Raw genomic sequence first — 24017 nt, 5'->3', positions numbered from 1 at the left:
CCTGGTAGTGACGTTGACCGAAGATTGCCTTCGTCCAGGTTAAAGACGCACATTCACATCGACACCATCTTGAGTTTGGCACAGCACTGCAAACACAGCGGAGCTGCGTGCTCACTGTGGAAGCACATTGGACCTGCATGCTTAGTTGGCGGTTCCGTCTTGCAGCGTGCAATTCGGTTACTCGCACGCCTCACGTTTCGCATGCAGCATCGGAGTCCTTCAGAACCAGTGGTCAGTAAGTGGCTCTATTTTCTTGTGTGGGGTTCCGGTGATTCGCACACCTCAATTGCAATACTGGTAACTCGTGTGCACTTCACGATAATTCACACATCTTACAACATTAACTAATGTTCCTTTTCAATGTTGGAATTCATTACGGTGCTAAGCACACCTCATTTGACTATTATTGCATATATATTTAAGTAACTTGCAGGAAGTGCAGGTTGTTCACACTGCGGTTCACGGTGATTCAAACACCTATTTTCGAGTGCCTATGTAGTGTTGGAATTTTGGAAGTATTTACTTTATACTTAATTGCATTGTGTGGCATATTTTAGGTACAATTGCATATTTAAGTGATATTCAGGTAGAGCAGTTTGTATACAGTGTGCTTTCACAGTGAGTCTCACACCTATTGATTGTTATGTTGTGGTGTATCCTCATTTCCAAATTTAAAATAAGGAGTTCCCTAGAATTGCGGCCTTATCCAACCAGTGCCATTTATTCCACGACCTTGTGACCCTTTATTAAAATGGCCAGACTGGAACGAATAGTTTATTAATTACATCTCTGCATGTGATGAGGAAAATGATGAGGAGTTTACTCATTCTAGAAATAAAAATATTCTATTACATAGACTTGGCCCTGAAGGTTTACGTGCATACAGTCAAATGCAGAAAAAAAATTAGACCTGTGGGCAGTGCGATGTTTAAAAAAAATGCCTTGGAAGACTTAGATATTCACTATCAACTAGCTGTTTGTGCGGCAATTGATAGGTACACATTTTTACAAAGGAAACAGGCAAAGACAGTCAGTAAAAGACTATGTAGCTGCACTCAAGAAACTGGTAGTCACATGTAAATTTGGTGCCCTACATGACTATCTCATAAGAGACCAGTTTGTAAAGCATTCAAATAAGGCTGGTTACCAAGATAAACTGTGGGTATGTGGTGACTCCCCATTGAATGATATAGTCGCCATTATAAAGAAAGTTATAATGTCTCAAAGGTGCGCCAAAGCTGCTTTGAAAAGCAGTAGTGAGGGTATGTAAGGTGTCTGATTCTAAGGATGGTGAGAAGAAAATGGAGAAACATCGTGGCAAGGGTACTGTGTGGAAGAAGTCTGCTAAAAGCAAAACTGAAGCAGAGGTCAAACGTCCTGTGTGTTTTTGGTTTGGGAAGAAGGCCACATGGCCGGGGATAAAAATTGTCCTGGGATTAAATGAAAGTGTGCTTACTGCTGAAATCATGGGCCATTTCGCCCTGGTTTGCAGGAAGAAGAATAACAAAGGGTACAGGAATACTGTTAAGTGTGTTATGGAAAACGAGGATGAAGCAGAAGGGGAGAATGAATCTTTGAGTGATGAAGGGGTCCTAAGTATTGAGGACGCAGTTTTAGATGTGAATGTTGGCTCCAAAAAGCCTATGTGTGATATAACCAATGGAGGGTTACATATACAAATTGTAGCTGACTCGAGGTCACTATATACAGTAGTACAACGTTCTGTGTAGGAGGATAAGTTTGCAGCCGTTTTAGGTGACCATTTGAACCGGACAGATGTACACTTGGTTTCTTTTACAGGAGAAAAGTTCAGTTTGAATTTAAAAACAGGGTAGCCCAAGGGACATTGTATGTAGCAGAAAATGTATCATCTGTACTTTGGTGGGTGGATCGGGGGCGTTGGGGATTACTATTGACCTCAATAGGGGAGATCCAGGAAATGCTCGTCCGTGAACTGACAGTGTCTATGGAGGAAGAGATTAAGAAAAAATTTCCGGATGTATTTCTGGTAAAGCTGAAAAATGTGTGGGTTTGTTCTTAAAATTGTATTAAAGGAGGGTGCAGTATCAATCCATCATAAAGTAAGGAAAATAACCATAGGTGTGAGGGAGAGTGTTATGGAAGAGTTGGTTGCCTTAGAGAGTGAAGGAATAATAGAACCTGTAGAGAGTGCAGAATGCTTGGCTCACTTGGACGTAGCTCGGAAATCTGATGACCATTTACGACTATGCATTGACCTCTGGGATTTGAATAAAAACATATGGACAAGTTTCCCTTACCTATATTTGATGAACTTTTGTCACAATCCAAGGGGATAAATGGGGTTCAATAATAGATTTAACATCTTTTTATCACCAGATCCAACCACATCCATCTAGCAGGAATCTTAAGGCGATCATCACACCTTTCTGGTGCTATGTATTTATACGCATACCATTTGACCTTGCTTCAATGGCTGCAGTATTTCAGCACCTAATGCAAAAAATGTTTAAAGGTGTCAAAGGGGTGACGTACTTCCAGGGTGATATACTGGTTATGGGCCTAAACAAACAAGAGCATGATTCAGGGTTTAAGTTGGTGTTAGGAAAATTAGCCGACAAAGAACTGACTGCAGAATTAAAGAAATGTAAGTTTGCATTGAGGTCTGAACTGGGTGGTGATGGTACTTTGCCCAAAAAGCCCATAATTGAGGCAGTTAGTAATGGCCTGGCTCCAACCTCCATAAAAGGAACCCATGTCCTTCCTAGGGCTTGTGGAATATTATTAAAAATTTGTATAAAACTTTGCTATTAAAATACATGGTCTTAGACAGTTGTTAAAAGTGAGGCAAGGGTTCATGAGGAATGAAGAACTACACATTGATGTTGAAAGGATAAAGCATGAAATGGGCACAGCTGTTCCTTTGCAATGTTTTGATGAGAGAGCATACAGCATTGTCACCACGGAACTGGTGGGAAAGGCCTTGGGGCGGTATTAACCCAAGTGGCAGGAACAGAAGAATGAATAGTGGCATATGCCTCTCGTTCACTGTCGCCAGCGGAGGAAAAGTTCTCCATGATCGAAAAGGAAATGTTAGCTGCATTCTTGGCAAAGGAAAAGTTCAAGCAGTATGTATGGGGGATCATGGTACACACTGCGTACAGACATTAAACCACTGTTGGTTTTAACTTCCAATGGCATTGTCAGGGCTACTGCACGTTTTGCAAGAATGACCTTGAAAGTACTAGATTTTGTGTACAACGTAGAATACCTGCCTAGGAAAAAAACAAAGTGGCAGATTATTTAAGCCATTCTCCATTGCCTTTGACGGAAGAGGAAAAAGATGAATGGGAGGATTTTAGTGTGGCAGTGTTGGAGGATGTTAATGCCATACTAAAGAAGGAGAATCTAGAAGTAGAATATAAGGAAGTTGAAACATTGAGTTTGGTGAAACAATTCATTATCAAGGGTTGGTCAGATAAGAAGAAATTACAGGATGAATGCAAAAGCTTGTGGGAAATTAAAGATGAATTGTCCCTTAGCGATGCAGGTCATGTTTTTAGGAGGGACAAGTTGGTACCTCCTAAAGGGTTGAGATTGAACATTTTTTACCTTAACCATGAAGATTACCATGGGATCGTAATACAAAAAAAAAAAAGTGAAATCAATTTATTGGTGGTCAGGCATAGATGGAGATACAGAAAGATTTGTAAAAAAAAAAATTGCCAGTTGTGCGCCAATTCTAACAAAGCACAATCCATGTTAAGGACACCTTTGGGTGCAGGAGGTGCCCGGTGTATCCATGTGAGGACCTAAGCATAGACATTCTGGGACCCCATCTGTATCTAAACATGTCATGTGGTCATCGACCATTATTCCAAATGGGTTGCGATTGAAGTATCGGATGGAATTGATGCCAATGCCATAGTTTCCTTTCTCGAAAAAGTATTTTTGAGAGAAAGTATTCCAAAGTCCATTCCAAGCGGTAATGGGCCACAATGTATTTTTAAAAAGTATGCAAATTTCTTTAGCAGGATTGGTATCCTTGGGAAGAAAACTCCCGTCTACCATCCAACTGGGAATGGCGTTGTAGAACGCTTCAACAGAGTGGTAATGGGCAGTGTGCAAGCGGCCATTAATGCTGGTAGAGATTGGGTGAAGGAATTGAATAGCACAGTCTAGGCATATAGGATAACACTCCCTGGAACGGGGTACATGTAGAATTCTTAGAGAAAGGGTTTTCAACTTATCCCAATACACTTGGATGTTGTAAGATTTCCCACATTTTCTCTTATGAGCAGAATCGATCGTCATTGAACCCGGTTCCAGTATTAAATACCGAAATTGTGTGAAATCTTACAACATCCAAGTGTACTGGGATAAGTCGAATGAATACCCCTTACACCACTGCTATACCTCCAATTAGAATACGGAAGCAAGTCTAATCATTACTACAGTATACATCTTACCTGGACTATTACACAATACCTACTGAGGGCAGTCTGTTCCTTGGAAGGCTACCACAGGCTGCACCTACTATTGATTCTTTGATGCTGGATGACTGAAATAATATTGTGCCTTCTGGCATACATTGAAGTGCCTTGGTTCCCAGAATCTCAGTCCTGAAGAGACCCCGATAATGATAGAGGGTCGAAACGTCATCGACAATTGATAAAGGGTAGTCCGAAGAACACTAGAACACACTCTTGGACCTATTTTTTCTTAAAAAATATATAAATAGTGTTAATATACCGTAGAAGTTTATGGATAGTTTTCTATTACCATAAACTGCAGTTGCAAATCACTCGCTTCGGCTGAAGTGAGTGCTGAGTAAGAATTTCTGTTAGGCTGTTTTCTCTCCAGTCATATGTGTCTCTCTGAAGTCCTAAACTAAATGCAACTTCAAAAAAACTTATAACTGTATCAATTGCTAACTTCGCTTAAATCGCTGCAAGATATTAGAAACTTGCGGAAAATCATTTTTTTTATCTAACGGAGTTCCTTGTGAACAATTGTGCTGAAGCTGACTTGCTATTCCCAGTTCGCTGAGACATGTGGGTTGCTCTTGTTTTTTTGATGGTTCGAGCAATTAGGACAGCATCATCTGCGTAGAGCAGAACAGGAATTTCTTGTGAATTTATTTTTGGAATATCTTTTCCGGCCTTTACTAAGTGGTCAACAAGGTCATATATGTAAATTAAAAAGAGAAATGGGGCCAGGACACAGCCCTGCCTAACCCCTGTTACTGACGGAAGTCTTCTGAGAGATCCCCGTTCATAGTGTAAAGCACTCTAGCTGTGGTATGTGCGTGAAGCCTGTGCAGCAAAGAAATGATTGCACTATCTATCCCTAAGTCAGTCGTTATTGACTATAATCTGGGGTGATCCACTGTGTCAAAGGCACTTGTTAAGTCCATAAAGGCAAGGTGAACACATCCTTATTTGCCTTTGTATATTTTTGGACTATGAGGGACAGGTTTAAAGTCTGCTCCACTGTTCCCAGGCTCTGCTGAAACCCAAACTGTAAGTCTGATAGCCCGTGAGTCTCTGCAGCCCAGCTTTCTAATTTGGTCAATATGACCCTTCCTAGAATTTTTACAGTGCTATCCAGGAGTGAAATTGGTCGATAGTAATGTGGCAGGCTTTTATTTTCCCTTTTTAAAGATTGGGATAATAGTGGCCTCATCCCAGTTATTAACCGTGGGCCCTATAATTGCAGATCTTCGAACAATAGTTATTAGAGCCCAGAACTGTGGTAGAGATTTAAAAGTATCTGCGAGAATTTTGTCTGGTCCTGGGGCTTTCTCGGACGGGCTATTTTCAATTGCTAGAGTAATGTCTGAGACCTCAATAGATCTGCTTTATTCCCGATTAGAGTTTGGATGACTATAAATTGTATCAGTGCCTGGGCCTTTGGGCCAAATATCTTTGAAAAGTGGTTCACCCATAAATCACTAGGAATAACGCACTCAAATTTTGGGAGGGACTCACCTAAAAGGGTCTGAGAATTGACTATCTGCCAAAAAGCTTGAGAATCTTTCAGCTCACTAGCAGCTCTTAACTCATCACAGGCCTTCTCTCTTATTTCTGCTTTCCTTTTTGAGATGGCCTCTTTGAAAGAAACACTTAATAGCTATTTCCTATATCTGTTGAGTAATCTTTTTTCCAGATAAATTGGCCGAAGTAAACTTCATACCCATTAATACTTTGAGCCCTGAGGACCAGTTTTCACTGCATGTTAGAGATAGTCAAGAAGGGTTTTCGTTATGTAGTGATGCATATAACTTTCGATACAGGAAAATGCTACAAACACAATTTGCAGGTTTCGCTAGATCAATTGCAGTATATTGTATTATATTGACAAAAACTCCTTTAGTTGCTGCAGGCAAGGGCAGCGCCACACAAAATGATATTATATAGATTTAGTACATACTTATCATACCACTCATGGTGCTGCAACCCTTCTTGTACGTAAATTAAATACTACACTCACTACTTTGGGATGGAAAACCCCACAAATATCTGTGTCTAAACTGTACAGGGCCGTGTTTGGTGGGGAGGGGGGGGGGGGGGAGAGAGAATAGCTCTCTCATACATGTGTATATACTTCTGTGCTGACCAACTGTAAACTTTAAACATTTGCATGTTCTCTTATAATTGACTGGTATGTCCTGGGTCACAAGGTATATCCAGAAATGATCAAAGGGGGTAGACACCCCCCTGCCCTTTGGCATGGCAAACTGCCTCACGTTTGATACGTTGGCATGATGTTACCTCGAAGGTGGTCCATCTCTGAGACAGTTATACCCAGAAAGAATTGAGATTTCAACAGTGATTTCAGAGATGGGGTACAAATAGAGTTTGCATAATGGGTGATAGATGAGATTAGTAGATATGAAAACCAGTGCGTAGCAAAGGAAGAAATAAGGCCTAAATAAATCCCAGGGCTTCAGATCCACACAACGAAAACTACTGTTGGCAGAAATAATGATTAATAACAAAAAGGTCCCTACGGAGGAAGTGTAGCTCTTGACTTCCAAGGCAATCGTTTTTTAAGGAATCCTCCTAACAAGTACAATTTTCGACAATTTTCAAATGTGGACTGGTTTTAATTTGATTGTGCATCACGACACTCGTAACACAAATGTTGTAAATAATGTCATACCATCCCTGTCAGTTACATGTATATAGTATTGTATATACCAACAGCACACCATTTTTTCATTGCATCCCTTTTCACTGCGCCGACACTATATAGAAGTACCTCGGGTGGTATTTGATATTACTTTATTTTTGAAATAATAGTTTGTTGAAATGAAAATAAATACATTAAATGCATGAACAAACCTTACTTGTAAGAAGGGTTTCTTAAGAAACTATCGCTGTGAATGTCAAGGTTTATACTTCACCGCGTAGGGACCATTTGTGTTATTAATCATTGTTCTACCCAGGTCCTTGGGTTACTGGGTCTTGAGTCCAGTGATGTGAAATAAGGCATTAATGCAAAATATCTGGAAATATCACCCTTGAAGAGCAGAATGTTGATTATATCATTTAGGCCAAAGCAATCACACAAATATATGACCTAATCAATAACTCCTATTTCATTGGTGAATACAAAATGGGAGAGGGAGCTGGGTGTGCTAAATGACAGAGTGGGAGGAGTCCAAATGGGGCTCTAGAGAAATAGCTATAAGAGCAGGCCACCGACTTACATGACTCAAACTCTTGCATCAAATATATTCTGCCCGAACCCAAATTAATTTGTTCGGTCTCATGCAGTTGGACTTATGCTTCAGTTACGTGTGGCATGCAGAGAATTTTTTTTCCACACATGGTGGGCGTACCAGAGGATTTCTGAGTTTGGGGTCAAGGTATGAGATTTAACTCTCTGTGGCATTCACAATACAAGTAGAGTTGGTTGCAAAATGTATTCTGGTGGGCACATGGGCCGTTCATCCAATAATGAAATACAGATAGCTCCTTTGAGATGCTGGCTTGGTGGTGTCACATTTCCAGACTGCAAACGAGCAGTTTAACCACCAGGTTGAAGACTGATGCAGAGATACGAATTGGCACAGCATGGCCAAGAAAAGAGAAATTTACAAGAGCAGTGGATGCCAACGCAGATCCTCATTAAATATGGAATACATGTCGCGAATTGCATGGTCTTACCTGAAATGAGGAACATGTATGGTATCCTGTATGGAAGTGGTTCCTAACCTGTGGTCTGTCGACTCCTAGGGGTCTGCAACACTTACTCCGGGGTCCACAACAACTTAGAAAATGTAATAATTTTAGTAAATTAATTACATGAAAACTGAAAATGTTAAAAGCTCCGTAAAGAGCATTGTAGCAATGGATGCATTGGGAGTAAAAAAAACAGTGATATGCTAATGTCTAGCATATTGATTCGTCTTTTAGAATTAAAACCAAATTTTGAAAACTCCATTCATCCCATGAACATTTTGATTTGTTATTTTGTTTACAAATTATATCAAAGATTTTGTAATGTATGTATTTATTTGTTGTGTACTTGTTTCTGCAAATTTGTGTTATGTTTTGAGTTTAGGAATTTTTAAAATTGCTTGTGTCCCCGGCTTCTACTAGTGATCTATGGGAGTTTATAGAAGTCAAAAGGTTAAGAAACGCTACTATAGGGTAAAAGGTTGGTGGAAGATGCTCAATAATGGTTGTTGGTTCCCGACACTATGTGCAACACTGTGTAGGATGAGTAACTGCTGGTTGAGTGTCCTCGGTCAGGGGGGAGGCGGGGGGGGGGGTGATCACGATGGTCGCTTGTTTGAAGTATTAAAATTTTTTTAATTATAGTTATTTTAAAAATGGGTGGTGGTATGTGTTCACAAGGTGTTGGGTGAACGTGCAGCTGCGAACTAGTCAAATTCATACACTTTGTGAGCCATGACTGTAACACCTAGTACTACATTGTGCCTGTTGTGCTTTTTCGACATTTGGAGTAAAGATTAGAGCATGTAAATGCGTTAGTGATGATGTTTAGTTTTCCTGTAAACCTGTCACAACTTAAAACAATAGTAATTAAAAAAAAAAATGAGAGTAGTGAGCAGACCTCGAACATCCTGTGTCTTTATATAGTTGTAAATTGAAAGGTGGTTATAGCAGGTGTACTTGTGAGGAACAGTTTGATTTGTAATGTTTAACCTTTATTCTGTGTGTTTTACAGACAGCAGGATCTGTTCCGAGTGCTGAAAGCATACACATTGTACCGCCCAGATGAAGGGTACTGCCAGGCACAAGCACCCATCGCAGCTGTCCTGTTGATGCACATGCCTGCAGAGGTAAGAGAGGCAATGGGGTCCAGCATGATGTCTTATGCAGATAGCAGTTTTCATAGTGGTGGAAATAAGCAAAGTAGTGGGCAGTGGGTGGTGGGTATGTGTAAAGCTGTATGACAGTAAGAAGCAGCTCGGGAGATGGTAATCAAGATTATGAATGAATGAATGAAATCCAATTTATTATGCGCTACTAAGCCCAAAGGGCGTCAAGGCGCCTACACCAAATATATGAATAGCCCCAAAGCAAGCTTACTGGTAGGCTTTAGTGAAACACCACGTTTTTAATGCTTTTCTGAAAAGGGACATTGATGGTTGTGCCTTAATATCGGCGGGGAGGGCATTCCACATTTGAGGGGCCACGATAGAAAAAGCCCTACCGCCCCATCTGGATTTTTTAATGCGCGGGATACATAAAAGATTCAAGGTGGAGGAGCGCAGGCACCTGCTTGCAGAATAGCAAGTTAGCAAGGAGCCTAACGCATCAGAGGGATTTATCCGAAGTGCTCCAAAAGTCAGACAAAGAATTTTGAAAACAATTCTGTGCTGAATCGGGAGCCAATGAAGGTTCCTCCTAGGTAAGGTGGCAGAGAAGGACATAGGAACATCCAACACAAACCTTGCCGCAGCGTTCTGCACGCTCTGAAGGCGTTGAATAAGGCCTTTATTGATTTCTGCATACAAGGCGTTGCAGTAATCCAGCCGGGAGGACACCAACGCGACTACCGTCTGTTTACGTGCCTGGGGAGAAAGTGAGCGATTCTCCTCAAAATCCTAATAACTCCCCAACAGGTAGCCACAGTTCTATTTACCTGCAGGTTCATAGTTAACGAGGTGTCAAAAATAACACCAAGGTTCCTGGCAGAGGTTGATGGAATGGGACAGGTTCCCAATGATGGAGGCCACCACTCATTGGACCAGACATCCTGGTCCTTGCCAAAGATCATCACCTCAGTTTTATCACCATTCAGTTTCAGGGAGTTTTGAATCATCCATTCTGCAACTACTTGCATGCAGTTCCTGAAACTGGATGCAGCGGTGCTGACCGAATGAGCCAAGGACACCATGATCTGTGTATCATCAGCGTATGATACAACCTCCATCCCCTGCGATTTTACTAACCTAGCAAGTGGGGCCACATAGATGTTGAACAGGGTCGGACTTAATGCCGACCCTTGAGGGACCCCACATTGCAACGGTTTGGCAGGGGAGAGGAACTCTCCAAGCTTAACCCTCTGCTCCCTGAGTTCTAGAAAGGAGGACAGCAGGCTCAACGCTGGGCCCTGCAACCCTATCTCCCTCAGAGGAGCTGTTAAAGTCGAGGGAGACAGGGTGTCAAAGGCTGCCGTCAGGTCTAAAAGGACAAGCAGGGTAGACTGTCCTTGGTCAACCTTAATTCGAATATTATTCATCACCACAGTAAGTGCTGATTCCGTACTGTGTGATTTCCTGAACCCATGTTGAGACTGGTCCAGGTAACCAGAGGAATCAAGAAAAGCGGTGAGATGTGAGTTAAGGTGAGATTCCAGCAACTTAGCAGGGGCTGGGAGCAAGGAGATAGGTCTAAAATGTTTAAGGTTTTCTGGGTCCAAGGTGGGCTTTTTAAGAAGGGGCTTAACAATAGCCTTTTTCCAAGCTGCCGGGAAACCCCCCTGAAGGATGGCACCATGCATCACCTCCAATAAGGGTGGTAGCAAGGAGTCCCTACAGTCCTTCAGAACTTTTAAAGGACAGGGGTCCAACGGGGAGCCTGATTTCGTTTTGCTCAGCAGCAAGTCAAGATCTTCAATAGTAAGGGGGGGAAAGACCACGAGGGTCTTATCCAACTTTCTGGACCAAGGGTCTGTACTATCTTGGATCACACTGGGGTAAACAACAAGAGTCTTTCTCTGTGCTTCTAGTGTAAGATAAATATCCACAATCTTAGAGTGGAAGAACTCCGAGATCCTGTCACAAAGCTCTTGTGATCCTACAACCGGGTCCGGTTCTTGTAAGGAGCACAGAGAGTCGACAATCTTGAAGAGTTCCCTAGGTGAAGTAAGAGACACCGTGTGTTTGGAAAAGAAATCCTGTTTTTCCTTGATAATCCTAGCTTTATACTCTCCCAGAAACTGCTTATGGCAATTTCTATCAGACAACTCCCAGGTTTTCCGCCATTTCCTCTCTTGCCTTCTGCACTTTTGCCTCAAGAGTCTCAAAGATTCTGTAAACCAAGGGGTAGAGGGTTTAGCCCTTGCTGAATAGCGAAGGGATGCCGGGGCTAGAACATCCACTGCTCTAGCAATAGAATTGTTAAGTTCCTGTGCAGCAGCACCGGCATCTCTAGAGGCCAGAAGAGTCACGGATCCTATGAGGGGGGCAAGAGCCTCATTGGTGACATTCCTAAAGCACCTCTTAGGGAGTCTATTAGCGGAGACCTGCAAGAACGGAAGTCCTAAAGGGGAAGTCAGTTCTAAGGGCACGGGCAGATGATCTGACCAGGCCAATGGTACTGGGGGGCCCGAAGAGAGCCTAGGGTCGTTGGAGAACACCCCGTCCAGGATATGCCCTGCCAAATGGGTAGGACTATTTACCAGCTGAAAAGGACCACATGCCGCGAGAGGGTCCGTCAACGAAAGGGTATCTTTCGAACTCTGGTCATCTAGATGGAAATTTAAATCCCCTAGAATAGTGAAGTGGGATTTACCAAAATAAGGCTCCAGGATTCTGAACAGATCATGGCTGAAATTGGTCCTAGGGCCGGGGGGTCTATAAATGAGAAGACCCGTAAAAGAGACCGAAGGAGAGGAGGAGATGAAAAAGTGCAGTGCCTGGAAGGAGTCGGAGGGCTCGGAGAGGGCCTTTATACGACAGACAAAGCAGGATTTATAGAGGATCGCCAGTCCTCCCCCTCTACGCTTTGCTCTGTCGAATCTATGTAGTGCGTAGCCTTCCGGAATTGCATTCAGAAGGTCCGGACCTGACGAATCCGAAGCCCAAGTTTCAGTTATAAAGACCCACGATGGGTTCCTAGCTAGCACGAAGTCATGGAAAGCAATGTTGTTCTTAATGAGCGAACAGGAGTTAATTAAAAAGCCCCTTTCCGAGTTGAGAGGGACCTCATCAATGAGGGGGGCTTGTATACTACCAATGCCCGAAATAGGGAGGGAATCGCTAGAACACACACGGCAAGTAGAGAGATTTAACAGAGTCTCGGGGATAGATTTGTGGTGATAAAATGAGGGGGAGGGTTTCAGGGCCGTCAATTCAGCAAGCGAATAGAAACGAGGTACCTGAAGGACTGCCGAAGAGACGTCATCTCCCCGACCAAGCGCGTCCTCAGCGCGGACGGGCGCAGACGGGCAGAACTCTGGCATAACTCCGGCAGAAATCCGGCAGACCCGCTGCGCGATCCCGCTGCGTGTCAGTGTGACCTGCTTAAGGACCCGTCTAGCGTCCTTAGGATGACTAGACTGTGACCGCGTCTAAAGGCGCCGCCGGGCGAACCTCTACCCCCCCAATATGGCTGCCAAAAAGCAACTAGATCAGGAGAGCCGGGAACGGGACCCGCCAAACAGCGGTGCACGAAACAATTATACTGCAGGTAAGTGGGCAGTGGAGTTAAAAAGGGGGCAAAAAGGCAAATAATAAAAGCTAAGATACAAAAAACGGGCGTATTAAAAAGCCTACAGTAAGGCCAGCAATGCAAGATATCACCTGCGCAGCGCGCTCAGCAAGAACAGAAGGGCTATTTCCTCGATTTTCCCTGCTTAAGTACCCGTCTAGCGTCCTTAGGATGACTGGACTGTGAGCGCGTCTAAAGGCGCCGCCGGGCGTACCTCTACCCCCCCAATATGGCCGCCAAAAAGCAACTAGATCAGGAGAGCCGGGAACGGGACCCGCCAAACAGCGGTGCACGAAACAAATATACTGCAGGTAAGTGTGCAGTGGAGTTAAAAAGGAGGCAAAAAAGCAAATAATAAAAACCAAGATACAAAAAACTGGCGTATTAAAAAGCCTACAGTAAGGCCAGCAATGCAAGATATCACCAGCGCAGCGCGCTCAGCAAGAACAGAAGATTAGGCTGAATGTTTCATTCTACCTGTCGAATTTGGCGACTTTGCAGGGCTCTTGTAACGCAAGGTTCCAGCCGAATTCCAGAAAATCACTGAATGGAGAAAAAGATTTCCCACCAGCCTCTATAAATGTGAGCGCAAGCAAGATTTGGCCTTCCCAAGTGTGATTTTCGAACCTAAACGGTTGCAGTTCAAGGGCTGTATCTCAAGTAGATTAGCTTCAGCTAGAGTAGATTCCCTACTCGAACGGCAGCAAAATCAACTCAAATGGCTGCGCACTGTTGACCAACTCATGATGACGTTTGTGCTGATTCTTTTTTTTTTTTTTTTGTGCTGATCACGATACCGATGCTAAATTACAGCGTAATGTGTATATTTTATGCTCGTTGGTGAAACTCTGTGGAATCTAGCTGAGTTTTTATGTAACTCAGTGGAATTCTGCAGAATGAGATTCCGTGAGCTCCACTCACCCCAATGGTAATCTACCACTCCTTTATTAAGGAAGAATTATTCACACAACATAACATGGTGTCTGCTTTCTCAGCATCATCTGTCACTGTTTTTAGTCCATCTCCAGCAAAACTTTACATGACCTAACAGTATTCCAGAATCTATCTGCAAGCAGACAGTGTGCTGCACCCTTTCTCATGTGTAGTCCTTTTAATGCAAGTACATACATAAACCTATGTTTGGATTCTGTGTTCTGGCGATATGAAGCAACTCTCACTTGCCCATAGCCCCATCATTAGATCCCCACATGCAAGCAATTTTTCCTTAAAACCTTTTTTTAACTTCTTGTTAACATCTTTTACTTCTCCCTTCAATGTTCACTGATCCTTTCTCATTATAACCCTCCTAACTTTTCCCCTTGTCACTCCCTTTCTTAGATTCCTTTTATTTACATTAATTACGAAGCAGCTCCTTCAGTCGCTTGCTCCTCTGCCGTCTCATTGCCAGCTTGGTTGCGTTCTACCTACCTCTCTAGTTGGCCAACTCTGTTCTTCTTCGTTGCCTACTATTTATCACTTAACTTGTTCAATCTTCCTTTCGCCAGGCCTTTCACATTTCTTTGTTTTGTCATTTCCAATTTCTATCCATTCACTCACCACTTTTCCTTCTTCCCCAAAATGTTAGTGTGATGTTTTGCCACTGTGAGATGGGACCAGAGAGAGAATATCAGGTGATGTATGGAATGCTGGACTTATTCACAGCCACTCATTCATTATGCCACTTATTAAAGTGAGGAAGCATATACAGTTCAGCCTTGATACTGCTCCCATGAGAGTAGTCCAGACCAATATACCAGGCCAAGTACAGAATATTCTGAACAGTAAAAAAAAGGAATCTAAGCAGCGAGAGGTTGCGATTAGCCAGCCTCCTCTTTCGTCCTCTATCTCCAACACGATCACATAGCCTTTATACATACATTCAAACCAGTCTTTCTTCCTCCCCTGTGGGATATAGTCATTCGCTCAGTAACTTTGCAAGTCCCACTGCACCTGCACACTTTCAGTGTTTCTCAATTCTGTGGCAGATATTTTTTTCCATTGACTTCTTTTCCAGTGATTTGGGGGCTCTGCTTGTGCTACGGGTAGCTGGATTTAGATAGTGATGCTTGAATGTGCTAGGCAGTAACAGCTTACACTCACGGTCTGTGCCTTTCCTGTCTCGGTTCTTCAAAATTATGTTTTTTGTATGAGTGTTTTGTTGTTTGATGAGCTCTGCATGTTGCGCTACCTAGTGTTTGGGATGTCTAGAATGATTTGCCATGACGCAGGATGCACCTGACACAGACTGCACCCCTAGATCTACTTTCTTCTTTATGTTAAGCATTCAGTCATTTTAGCCTTTGCCTACAAACTCTCAGAAGCACTTGTCAAAATACTGCCTTTTCAAGATAGGCAGAAGCGGGGATGTTAGTTTCTGAATCTGAAGAGCTCACCGAGGCAACCTTCAACTTTATTAACAGTTGCTTCAAAATTATTTGTGGGTGGAGTTCTTATTTCACTATGATGCAAAACTAACAGGAATATTTAGGGTGCAGAAAAACCAGCTATGGAACAGCAGTTTGCAAAAAAACTTTTATTTAACCCAATTTCATCATCTATGTACAGATTAAAATTCATTGACTGGCTTATATTTAGGCTAGTGTAGGCACAGAAGCTAGCACACCACGTGTGTAATGTGTTTTGTAACAGTTTGTAATTTTGTACACTGCAAATATACATTGCGAACTTTCTGCTGTCAAAAATACGTGTCCTGATTCTATCATAATTCTTTATGATTATGATGGCAATCGTGTTTTGTAAATAAAAGCAGAGGATATGTTATTGTTTATATACTTTTACATTTATATTGAAAAATAATTAGTCTGCAGGTAGTCTTGTCTCACTATTGATTTATGATCTTTTTTTCCACCGTCACTTTTTTCAAATAAGCCATGTCACAGTAGCAGGGATTGAGATGACAAATGCAGCGTTTTCTGGGATGAATAATGTGAAAAACATGTCGAAGCACAAAGAAGATAACTGAGCACTTGGCCATACCCACTAGCAGACATTAGAATGTATGGAGCTTTGCTTTTTCTAACAAAGACATTTTGTAATAATTTTTATGGCTCATGAGAATGACTCCACACTTTCAGGTCACTCTTACACCAAAATGTAGTTCACAGATATGCCTTTTAAAAATTATGCTGTAAAACCAAAATGTTTTCTTCGGATATATCTCCTTGGGGTCTATCGCCTTTGTTTGTCCAGGGATCACAACAACCCTATTCTTAAAACAACCATAGATTTGATAAAGTAAAAATTCTGGGCATCTTATATTATGGTGTTGATGTGCTGAGGAGTCCGCTGGAACCGTACAAGAGTGCTTCAGCTTCCGTTAAATGTACATGATGAAGATACGAAATAGAAAAGCAATAAAAATATGTTGATTACAAAATAAATAAAAAGCAAACTCTGAATTGCCATGACTATACCGCAGATTGCTAGGCTAAAACAATTGACACATAACAAACAGAATGAGCAATTTAAAGACAGTGTGTCAATACCTTCAACTTTGAGACACCCTGGAAGTGATAAGCGTGCCCAGAACAGATGCCTCAGCTGAAGACACTAAGATGAAGACGAGCATCAAGTAGAGGTTTTGCTCCAAATTACTTGACCCCAAATCAATCCATGAATCCAGCACCCACATTTTTGCATCCAAAACTATCTTTGAAGGAAGAGACATTAAAGCCCTATAATCTTATAATGTTTCAAAGGAGTAGTCTGGAAAATGTAGTCCCTACCCAAGGCCTTTAGTTTTGAAAATGCACTAGTGCGCACAATGCAGTGAGGAAAGATACACAAACATTTATACTTGTGCTCCAACATTCTGTGATATGTTGAATCCCCACTCCCCATCCCTAGTGAGTAGTACAGGGCTACATTCTTGTTTCGCAAGAAATGAGATGAATATTAGGATGCTTACTTCCAAGACGTTTAAGATTAGGGTTGGCTGCCTGTTCGATTACATTTTAGACTCGCTTTGCAACACCAACCCTTCCAAATGAGTCCTCAGTTTGTAAAACAGAGCTTGAGAGAGGGGCCCACCAGAGTGGGGTACCCATGAAAGCAGACAAAAGGGAAGAACTTTTTTCTCAAGACACTTACCAATCTAAGATGATCAATCATTTGTTACTTCTTACCCTTACTGAAGGTGGTTATGAAACAAGTTACTGAATTTGAGTTAAATCGACTTAGTCATGCCAGATATTCAGCATAAAGACGCTGTAGCTCCACAACGCCACCCATAACCCATCCAGAGAATGCCTGAGACAGAGTCTTTGGTAATCTGTGGCAGCAGCTCACATAGAGTGGCTCCCACATCTTACTGTATTTAAGAATGCATTGTGCACATAATTCTGTTTAGGTTCTGCCTGCAGTGTTACTTCATGTACTTTTAAGCAGACGTATTCCCACTCTGTGTCTAATTAGTCCAATTTACAAGCAGGGCGACAGGAGTATCCCTAACCATTATCGACTTGTCACTCTAATTAATATAGAGGCAAAGTATTACGCGGGCCCAGTCTGAGAGGAATTAATATGGGCATCGTCAAAACTCATCATCCCTGCAAATCCAACCGGGTTCTGCAGAGGACAGGGTACCATGACTAACATCACCAATCAATCAATTAGGGGTTTGTAAAGCACGCTACTCTCACGTGAGGGCCTCAAGGCGCTAGGGGGCAGCTCCGGATCAATCTTTGAGCCAGATCTTGAGGGAGGACCTTTCTGAACGTGTGCAGGGTAGGGGAGCATCTGATGTTCACAGGGAACTCGTTTCAGGTCTTGGCTGTGATGAAGGAGAAGGCTCTCCTCCTGTTCGGCTTCTGCAGATGCGGGAGACTTCTGCCAGTGCGAGGTCTGCGGAGCGGAGCTTCCGCTTGGGTACGTGGAAGGATAATCTCTTGTTGAGGTATTCGGGTCCGATGTTGTTGAGGGATTTGTAGGCGTGGGTGAGGAGTTTGAAGGTGACCCTCTTCTCAATGGGGAGCCAGTGGAGGTCTCGTAGGTGTTGGGTCATGTGTTCGTGATGGGCGTTCTGAGGACGAGTCTGGCCGCGGCCTTCTGGATGGTCTGGGGTTTGTGAAGTAGGGTTCTGTTGATTCCGGCGTAGAGGGCGTTGCCGTAGTCAAGTCTGCTGGTAATGAGCACGTGGGTGACGGCCTTTCTGCAGTCGGGGGGATCCATTTGAAGGTCTAGCGGAGAATGCGCAGGCAGTTGAGCTGATGGAAGCGACGGTGTTGATCTGGCGATTCATGGAGAGGGAGAAGTCGAGGAGGATGACGAGGTTTTGTGCGTGGTCCGTAGGAGTGGGTGGATTCCCGAGGGTGGGGGGCCACCAGGAGTTGTTCCAGGCGGAGGTGCACAGTCCGAGGATGAGGACCTCGGTCTTCTCTGAGTTGAGCTTCAGGCAGCTGTCTCTCATCCAGGCCGCCACGTTCTTCATTACTTCCTGGAAGCAGAGTCTGGTGTCTCCGGGGTTCTTTGTGAGTGAGAGGATGAGTTGGGTGTCATCGGCGTAGGATACAATGCTGAGCCCCTGCTGTCTCCTCATGACGCTAACCCTGCTGAAGGACGCGGCCAAAGCAGTAAAGCGCTCGCTATTTTTATGTTTCATAGATTATAGGGCAGCGGTTGACCAAGTAAATCGCGCCAAACTATGGCAGAAGCTAGAAAAGTGGGGGATACCTAAGCCTCTCCTAAATCATTTGATCTTATTATACACTGACACCTGGGTCAAGATCAAGCTGGGAGCAGGGACGCATCTCTCAAGGCGAATCAACACCTCCAAAGACCTAAAAAAAAAAGGGTGTGTCCTAGCCCCCATGCTGTTCAACCTCTTTTTAGCAGACCTTCAAGGGGAATTGGACAACAGTACATCACATGCCTCACGTTTGGGGGAAAATCTTGCTGTCCAATCTTTTATAAAAGAAACAGTTGATGGACGGAATGCTTGTTTCCAGTCCAGGGAGGACTTGGCCTGGAAGTTCGGGCTGGACTGTTCCCATTGGGCGCAGGGTCAAGGCTGAGTTGCATATGGCTGGGTCCCAACTGGAATAGCTTGGTGAGCAAAAAAAACGATGGATTTAAGCCCAGATCTCTGTACTGGGGTGAATGTATGACATTGTTCTGTATTCTGTCCATCAATTGTTCTTTTTGCATTTGTCCAATCTTTTATATGCGGATGATTTGGTTTTAATAAGCCAAACCCCAATCTGCCACCAAAACCTGCTGGACACCACTAATAAATTCTCTCAATGCAATGCATTACACAATAACTTAAAGAAAACAAAAATCATGACAGTGAATTACAATAAGACAAGAAAATCATGTGGTACCTGGATGGGTGCAGCCTAGACCGGGTAAACAACTACAAGTACCTCTGAGTTCTACTTGATAGCAGAGGCTCATATGAACCCCAGTTGGGGGCCCTGCGTCGGAAGGGCACCACGAGCAACCTTGCAATGATGCCCCTGAAGAAAGTTCTACCAGACTGAACATTAGGTCCCCTATTACAGGTGATTCGAGCATGATTGCAGCCAATGCTCACATATGGGAGCAAACCAACGCAAGGGAAAGATGCGACAGTCTTAGATAACATAATTGGTAGCACATATGGGAGCAATCTTTCAGCTAGCAAACTACGTGTCACCCACTCAAACACGCCTGGAATTCAGTCTTCAGAAGTTATCAGTGGAAAGAAGGGGTGCCTATATAAAAAGCTGGCACAAGTTCAGAGGTGCTGAGCAAGGATCTCTAAATGCGTATCTTTGGACTGAGTTGTCACATCGAGAGAAATCACCTGCCAGAGAGTACCTGGTTGAATCACTGGAAAGGCTTGAATTGTCCAACCTCTGGGAATCCTCCACAGATCATAAAAGCTTTAAAAAGGTTGTAACCAAAGTAACTAAAATGATATCCATAACAGAAGACAAGGAAACTTTGGCCAAGAGGGCTCACGGATGGATTGTACTTAATGATTGTAACGCTCTTATGCCACAAGCTTATTTGAAAATGGGAGTTAAACAGAAGATTTAATTTTTTTTAAAGTTGCGCTTTGGCATTTTACCAATTCTCCCTCACCTGCCACCTTGGAAAAGGAGACCAAAAGAACAGTCCTGTTGTCTTTTTGGAACAGGAAATGAGGACGTAATACCTATTATTTGCATCTGCCCAAACCTGATGGACAAAAGACATGCCTTACTTCGACCAACATTGTATCAGAAGAGCCTCAGGACCTGTAGGCAGGCTGTAAAATTGTGTTTTAACCCAGAAGAGATCCAGCTAAACTGCAGACTTACAAAGTACTTTGATATAATGACTGAAAGACTCAAGCTCCAGCCGCAGGCGACAGCAGAATAGCAAGCAACTAGACTACTTTTATTGAGCACTTTAACAGCCAACCTACATGTGGGCTTGTCTCGTCCATCCCATGTTTGCACCTTGAAGCACAAGCACTTTATCCATGCTTTTACCCACTTTAACAGGTTTGAATAGGCACTCTGAAGTACAAGCACTTTGTCCCTGCTTTTACCCACCTCAAAAAACCGAGGCTTGATGTGACCTCTACCTATAGCATAACATTAACAAACTTTATTATGGAAGACTGTATTTTAAATGTTAAAGTATAAATTGAGACAAGGATTGTTTTATGTACTTTTAACGCCCCAATTGTTTTAAATTGTGAATTTTAATTAACTGTACAATAAATTACTTAGTAACACTCTGTGTCTAATTAGTGGCTTCTCAGTCTACAACACTGACAGGCTTTATCTGCTTTCTAGCTGAATCCTCTGAAAAGTATATAAGGAAAGGCAGTGGAAGCTTTGTGTTGGTCCATGTACCAACAGCATCTACTCACTGCACTTGTTCCTTAGGACTTGGGTTTTGGAACCTATTGTGATTCATCATATGTTGAAGAGGGACAGCCTGCACAGGCTCAACAGAATTCAGAAATGGATTACAGGACACACCAGGACTCCCAGTTGATCAATTTTTAGCTAAAGAGACCGACATCTACACTAAAAACTGCTCTGTTAAAACATATGATCGGAACAGCACTCAAATGGCTTACTGATTATTTTGACCGGCTGGACTTTTCAGGTCTTTTCCCCGTCAGCAAGCTCCAAGTCCCACGCCTCTCCTTACAGAGTACGGCAGGGCTCTATCCTCAGCCCATTACTATTTAATATCTATGTTAGACCCCTTGCCACAATAGCTGAAGAGGCTGGGTTATCCATTTTCTCATACGCTGATGATACCCAACTTATCTTCTCTCTCTCCACCAATGAGGCATCTAAGGTGTCCTCGCTCCAGGTAGGGCTGCAAAAGATAGCTAGTTGGATACATACCAACATCTTAAAACTGAACGGTAGAACAACAGAAGATTTAATTCTTGGGAAAAACAAAGATCTTTGGGGCCCCGATATTGGCCTCCTCAAATGGGTGATCTTCCCCAAGTGGTGCAACTAGTTCGCAATCTAGGCGTAATCATTGATGACCAACTATCAATGAGGCAGCAAGCAGTCCAGGTCGCCTCAATCTGCTTCACCATCCTAAAATGGCTCAAAAAAATACTCTGGATGTTGCCTAGTCCCACACAGAGAACAGTGGTCCAGGCCCTAATTACCTCCAGGCTGGACAATGGCAATGTCCTGTATTTAGGAGCCAACAAGGAGGTGGTTCGAAAACTGCAGGAAGTACAGAACTCGGCAGCCAGACTGCTTTGCCAGGTGCCTAGAAAGGCCTCTATTTCAGGCTCTCTCTTCGATCTCCACTGGCTTAGGATGGACAATCGCATCAAATTCAAGCCCCTGTGTTACATGCATAAAATTAAATCGGGCACAGCACCACAGTATTCAAGTGCCTAAGTCCATCCCTACCTCCCAACGCACCTTCTCCGATCCTCTACTCAGGCCAAATTTCTAGTCCCTAGGATCAGACGGTCGCGTATAGGTGGCTGTTCTTTTTCTTACCTGGCCCCTTTACTATGTAATCCACTCCCTACGCCGCTCCGGCATGGAACCATCTATAACAACTTTCGCAAAGGGCTAAAAACGTGGTTATTCAACCATTAGTTTTTTTTCCATCTCTCTTGCGTGTGTCCGATGGCGCCGGGAAACCTCTGGGTGGCTGTGCGCCTTATAAAACTAAATTAATAATAATAATAAAAGAAATGCAAAAATGTTTTAGTGCTGGCAGAGTTTGGTGCCTTACAAGATCTTTCAAAAAGCAGTTAATCTCTTTTATTGTGCTCCTATAAGCAGAACACAGCCCAGGGATAATTGTTCCTCAGTTGAGTCATCAGCTAATTCCTGTTCAAAATCAACAAGGGGCTTTGGAACTTTAGGATCACACAGTCATTATGAAGTTATTATTATGCTGTGTGCAGTCATGACATCTCAGCAGCAGCCAATGGGTTCAGGATCAAGAGGAAAATGAAATTGGTAAGATTGGTAGACTATCTCCTTCAGAAGGCTCAAGATGAAGTGGGGTCAGTATGGTGTGCTTATGAAGACTTAGGCAAAAGATTCTGGTCCTCTCCTAGAATGCATGGCTATAATAATTTTCTCCCAATCTTCTCACTTATTCTTTTTTAGGTCGAGCCTAGGGCAGAGCGCAAACGCTGCTCTAGGAGATGACCTTTAGAAATCGATCAACTCTTTTCAAGCACTCGTGCTTGTGGCGGCATCCACCTTGCAGGAGCAAGTAGCGGCGCGCAGGGGCCATCTGTTTTCAATGAGCGTGGCCGCGCGCGCTTGTTTACATTTGCCTGCTCGCGCCCGTATAGTGGATGCCACTACAAGCACGAGTGTTTCAAAAGTCGCTTTCACTTTCTTGCGGGCTGATCATGTCTACGTGCTAATAAGCTGTGGACAAGACTCAATTGGAGACGAAGTCTTGGGGATTGTTTACATCTGTCGCTATCGCCACAATGGGGGCTGCTCGCTGCCTGCCAGGACTGTTTGTACCTATTTGAAGTATCTGTGTGTATATAGTGTTTATGAAAAAGCATCTCTCGGGCACTTTTCTCGCGCTGACACGAGCAGCGGCAGCCCTCCTTTATGTAATACGCATTTTCCTCAGTCGTTTTGCTTTAACTCTGCAGCAGTTCATGGTTTTAAATGTAACTCGTTTTTTTAAATTCTATACTGTGCGAACTATACCCGATTATATTGGAGCGTTTTACATTGGCACCAGTTAAATTACACAAAGACAACAATCATGTTATTTTTAGTAGGCTAAAAATCAGGATAGGATTGCCCAGAATCACAGAATTGTTAACCAGTACTGAGACTTGAGCGTGCTTTTCACGCCAGCTCTAAGGTCGGCAACTCTAGCCTTACGCCACAACTTTGCCCACAAGAACTAAACAATTATCAAGGATATATACAACGAAGCCATAGTTGTTGCTTATTTATCTTATGCAATCAACAACCATTCACAAAGGCAATAGTCCTGTTTGTTGTAGGTGTAATGTTACTTGTTGTCTTATATATCTGCATGCAATGACAGAAGCAGCAAAATACCAGCCGGGTGGCACACTGCCAAGCACAGATTTTTAGCTTGAAGTTTTTAAGCCACGCCCTTAATTATGTCTGTCTCGTCCATTTGAGAGACCGCCCCCCATTTTTTTCATCCCACTTAAAGCCCTGCTGCTGAAATCCTGGTGGCGATGTTGGCTAACATCATGAGGAGTGCCAGTTGCAGCTTTTGTGTCAGGGAAACGCCATAGTGTGAACGCATGTTCATTGTTTTATTAATACATATAATATTTTACACACTACCAGGGTATGTCCTACTACCAATCTGTGTGAGTTTATAAACTACACATTCAATTTCAGTAACAACAAAATTTTGTGGTAGAAAGGTTCCTGCTTGTTTCACAATAAGCCACATTTAAAGATTGCCTATAAACAACTTGGTCAGCAAAGCCTGGGAAAATGGGCCCGATTTACAAGGGCGTTATAATTTACGTGCTTCCGTTTATTCCTGGACAAAATTAAGTCACACTTCCTAACAGCAAAGTCTTTCTAGATCGGGCCCTGCGCCTCTACCCGGTACAGTGGGGTAAATGGACAGCCTGTGTGTTGCTGTCAAACTGTATAAACCATAAAAGAT

General features: G+C 43.1%; 1 protein-coding gene across 1 annotated transcript in view; it reads left to right on the top strand.

Moving 5' to 3' along the window:
* Window positions 1–24017, top strand: part of TBC1D10A (TBC1 domain family member 10A) — a 383502-nt gene that overhangs the window by 298042 nt on the left and 61443 nt on the right. Inside the window, exon 5 of the mRNA XM_078667240.1 lies at window positions 9181–9295. Coding sequence (XP_078523366.1) covers window positions 9181–9295 — 115 coding nt within the window. The remainder of the gene's footprint in view (window positions 1–9180; window positions 9296–24017) is intronic.

The sequence above is a fragment of the Lissotriton helveticus genome, chromosome 11, assembly GCF_964261635.1.
Source record: "Lissotriton helveticus chromosome 11, aLisHel1.1, whole genome shotgun sequence".
Taxonomy (NCBI): domain Eukaryota; kingdom Metazoa; phylum Chordata; class Amphibia; order Caudata; family Salamandridae; genus Lissotriton; species Lissotriton helveticus.
The sequence above is the reverse complement of the archived record's forward strand: the minus strand, read 5'-3'. Positions and strand labels throughout refer to the sequence as shown.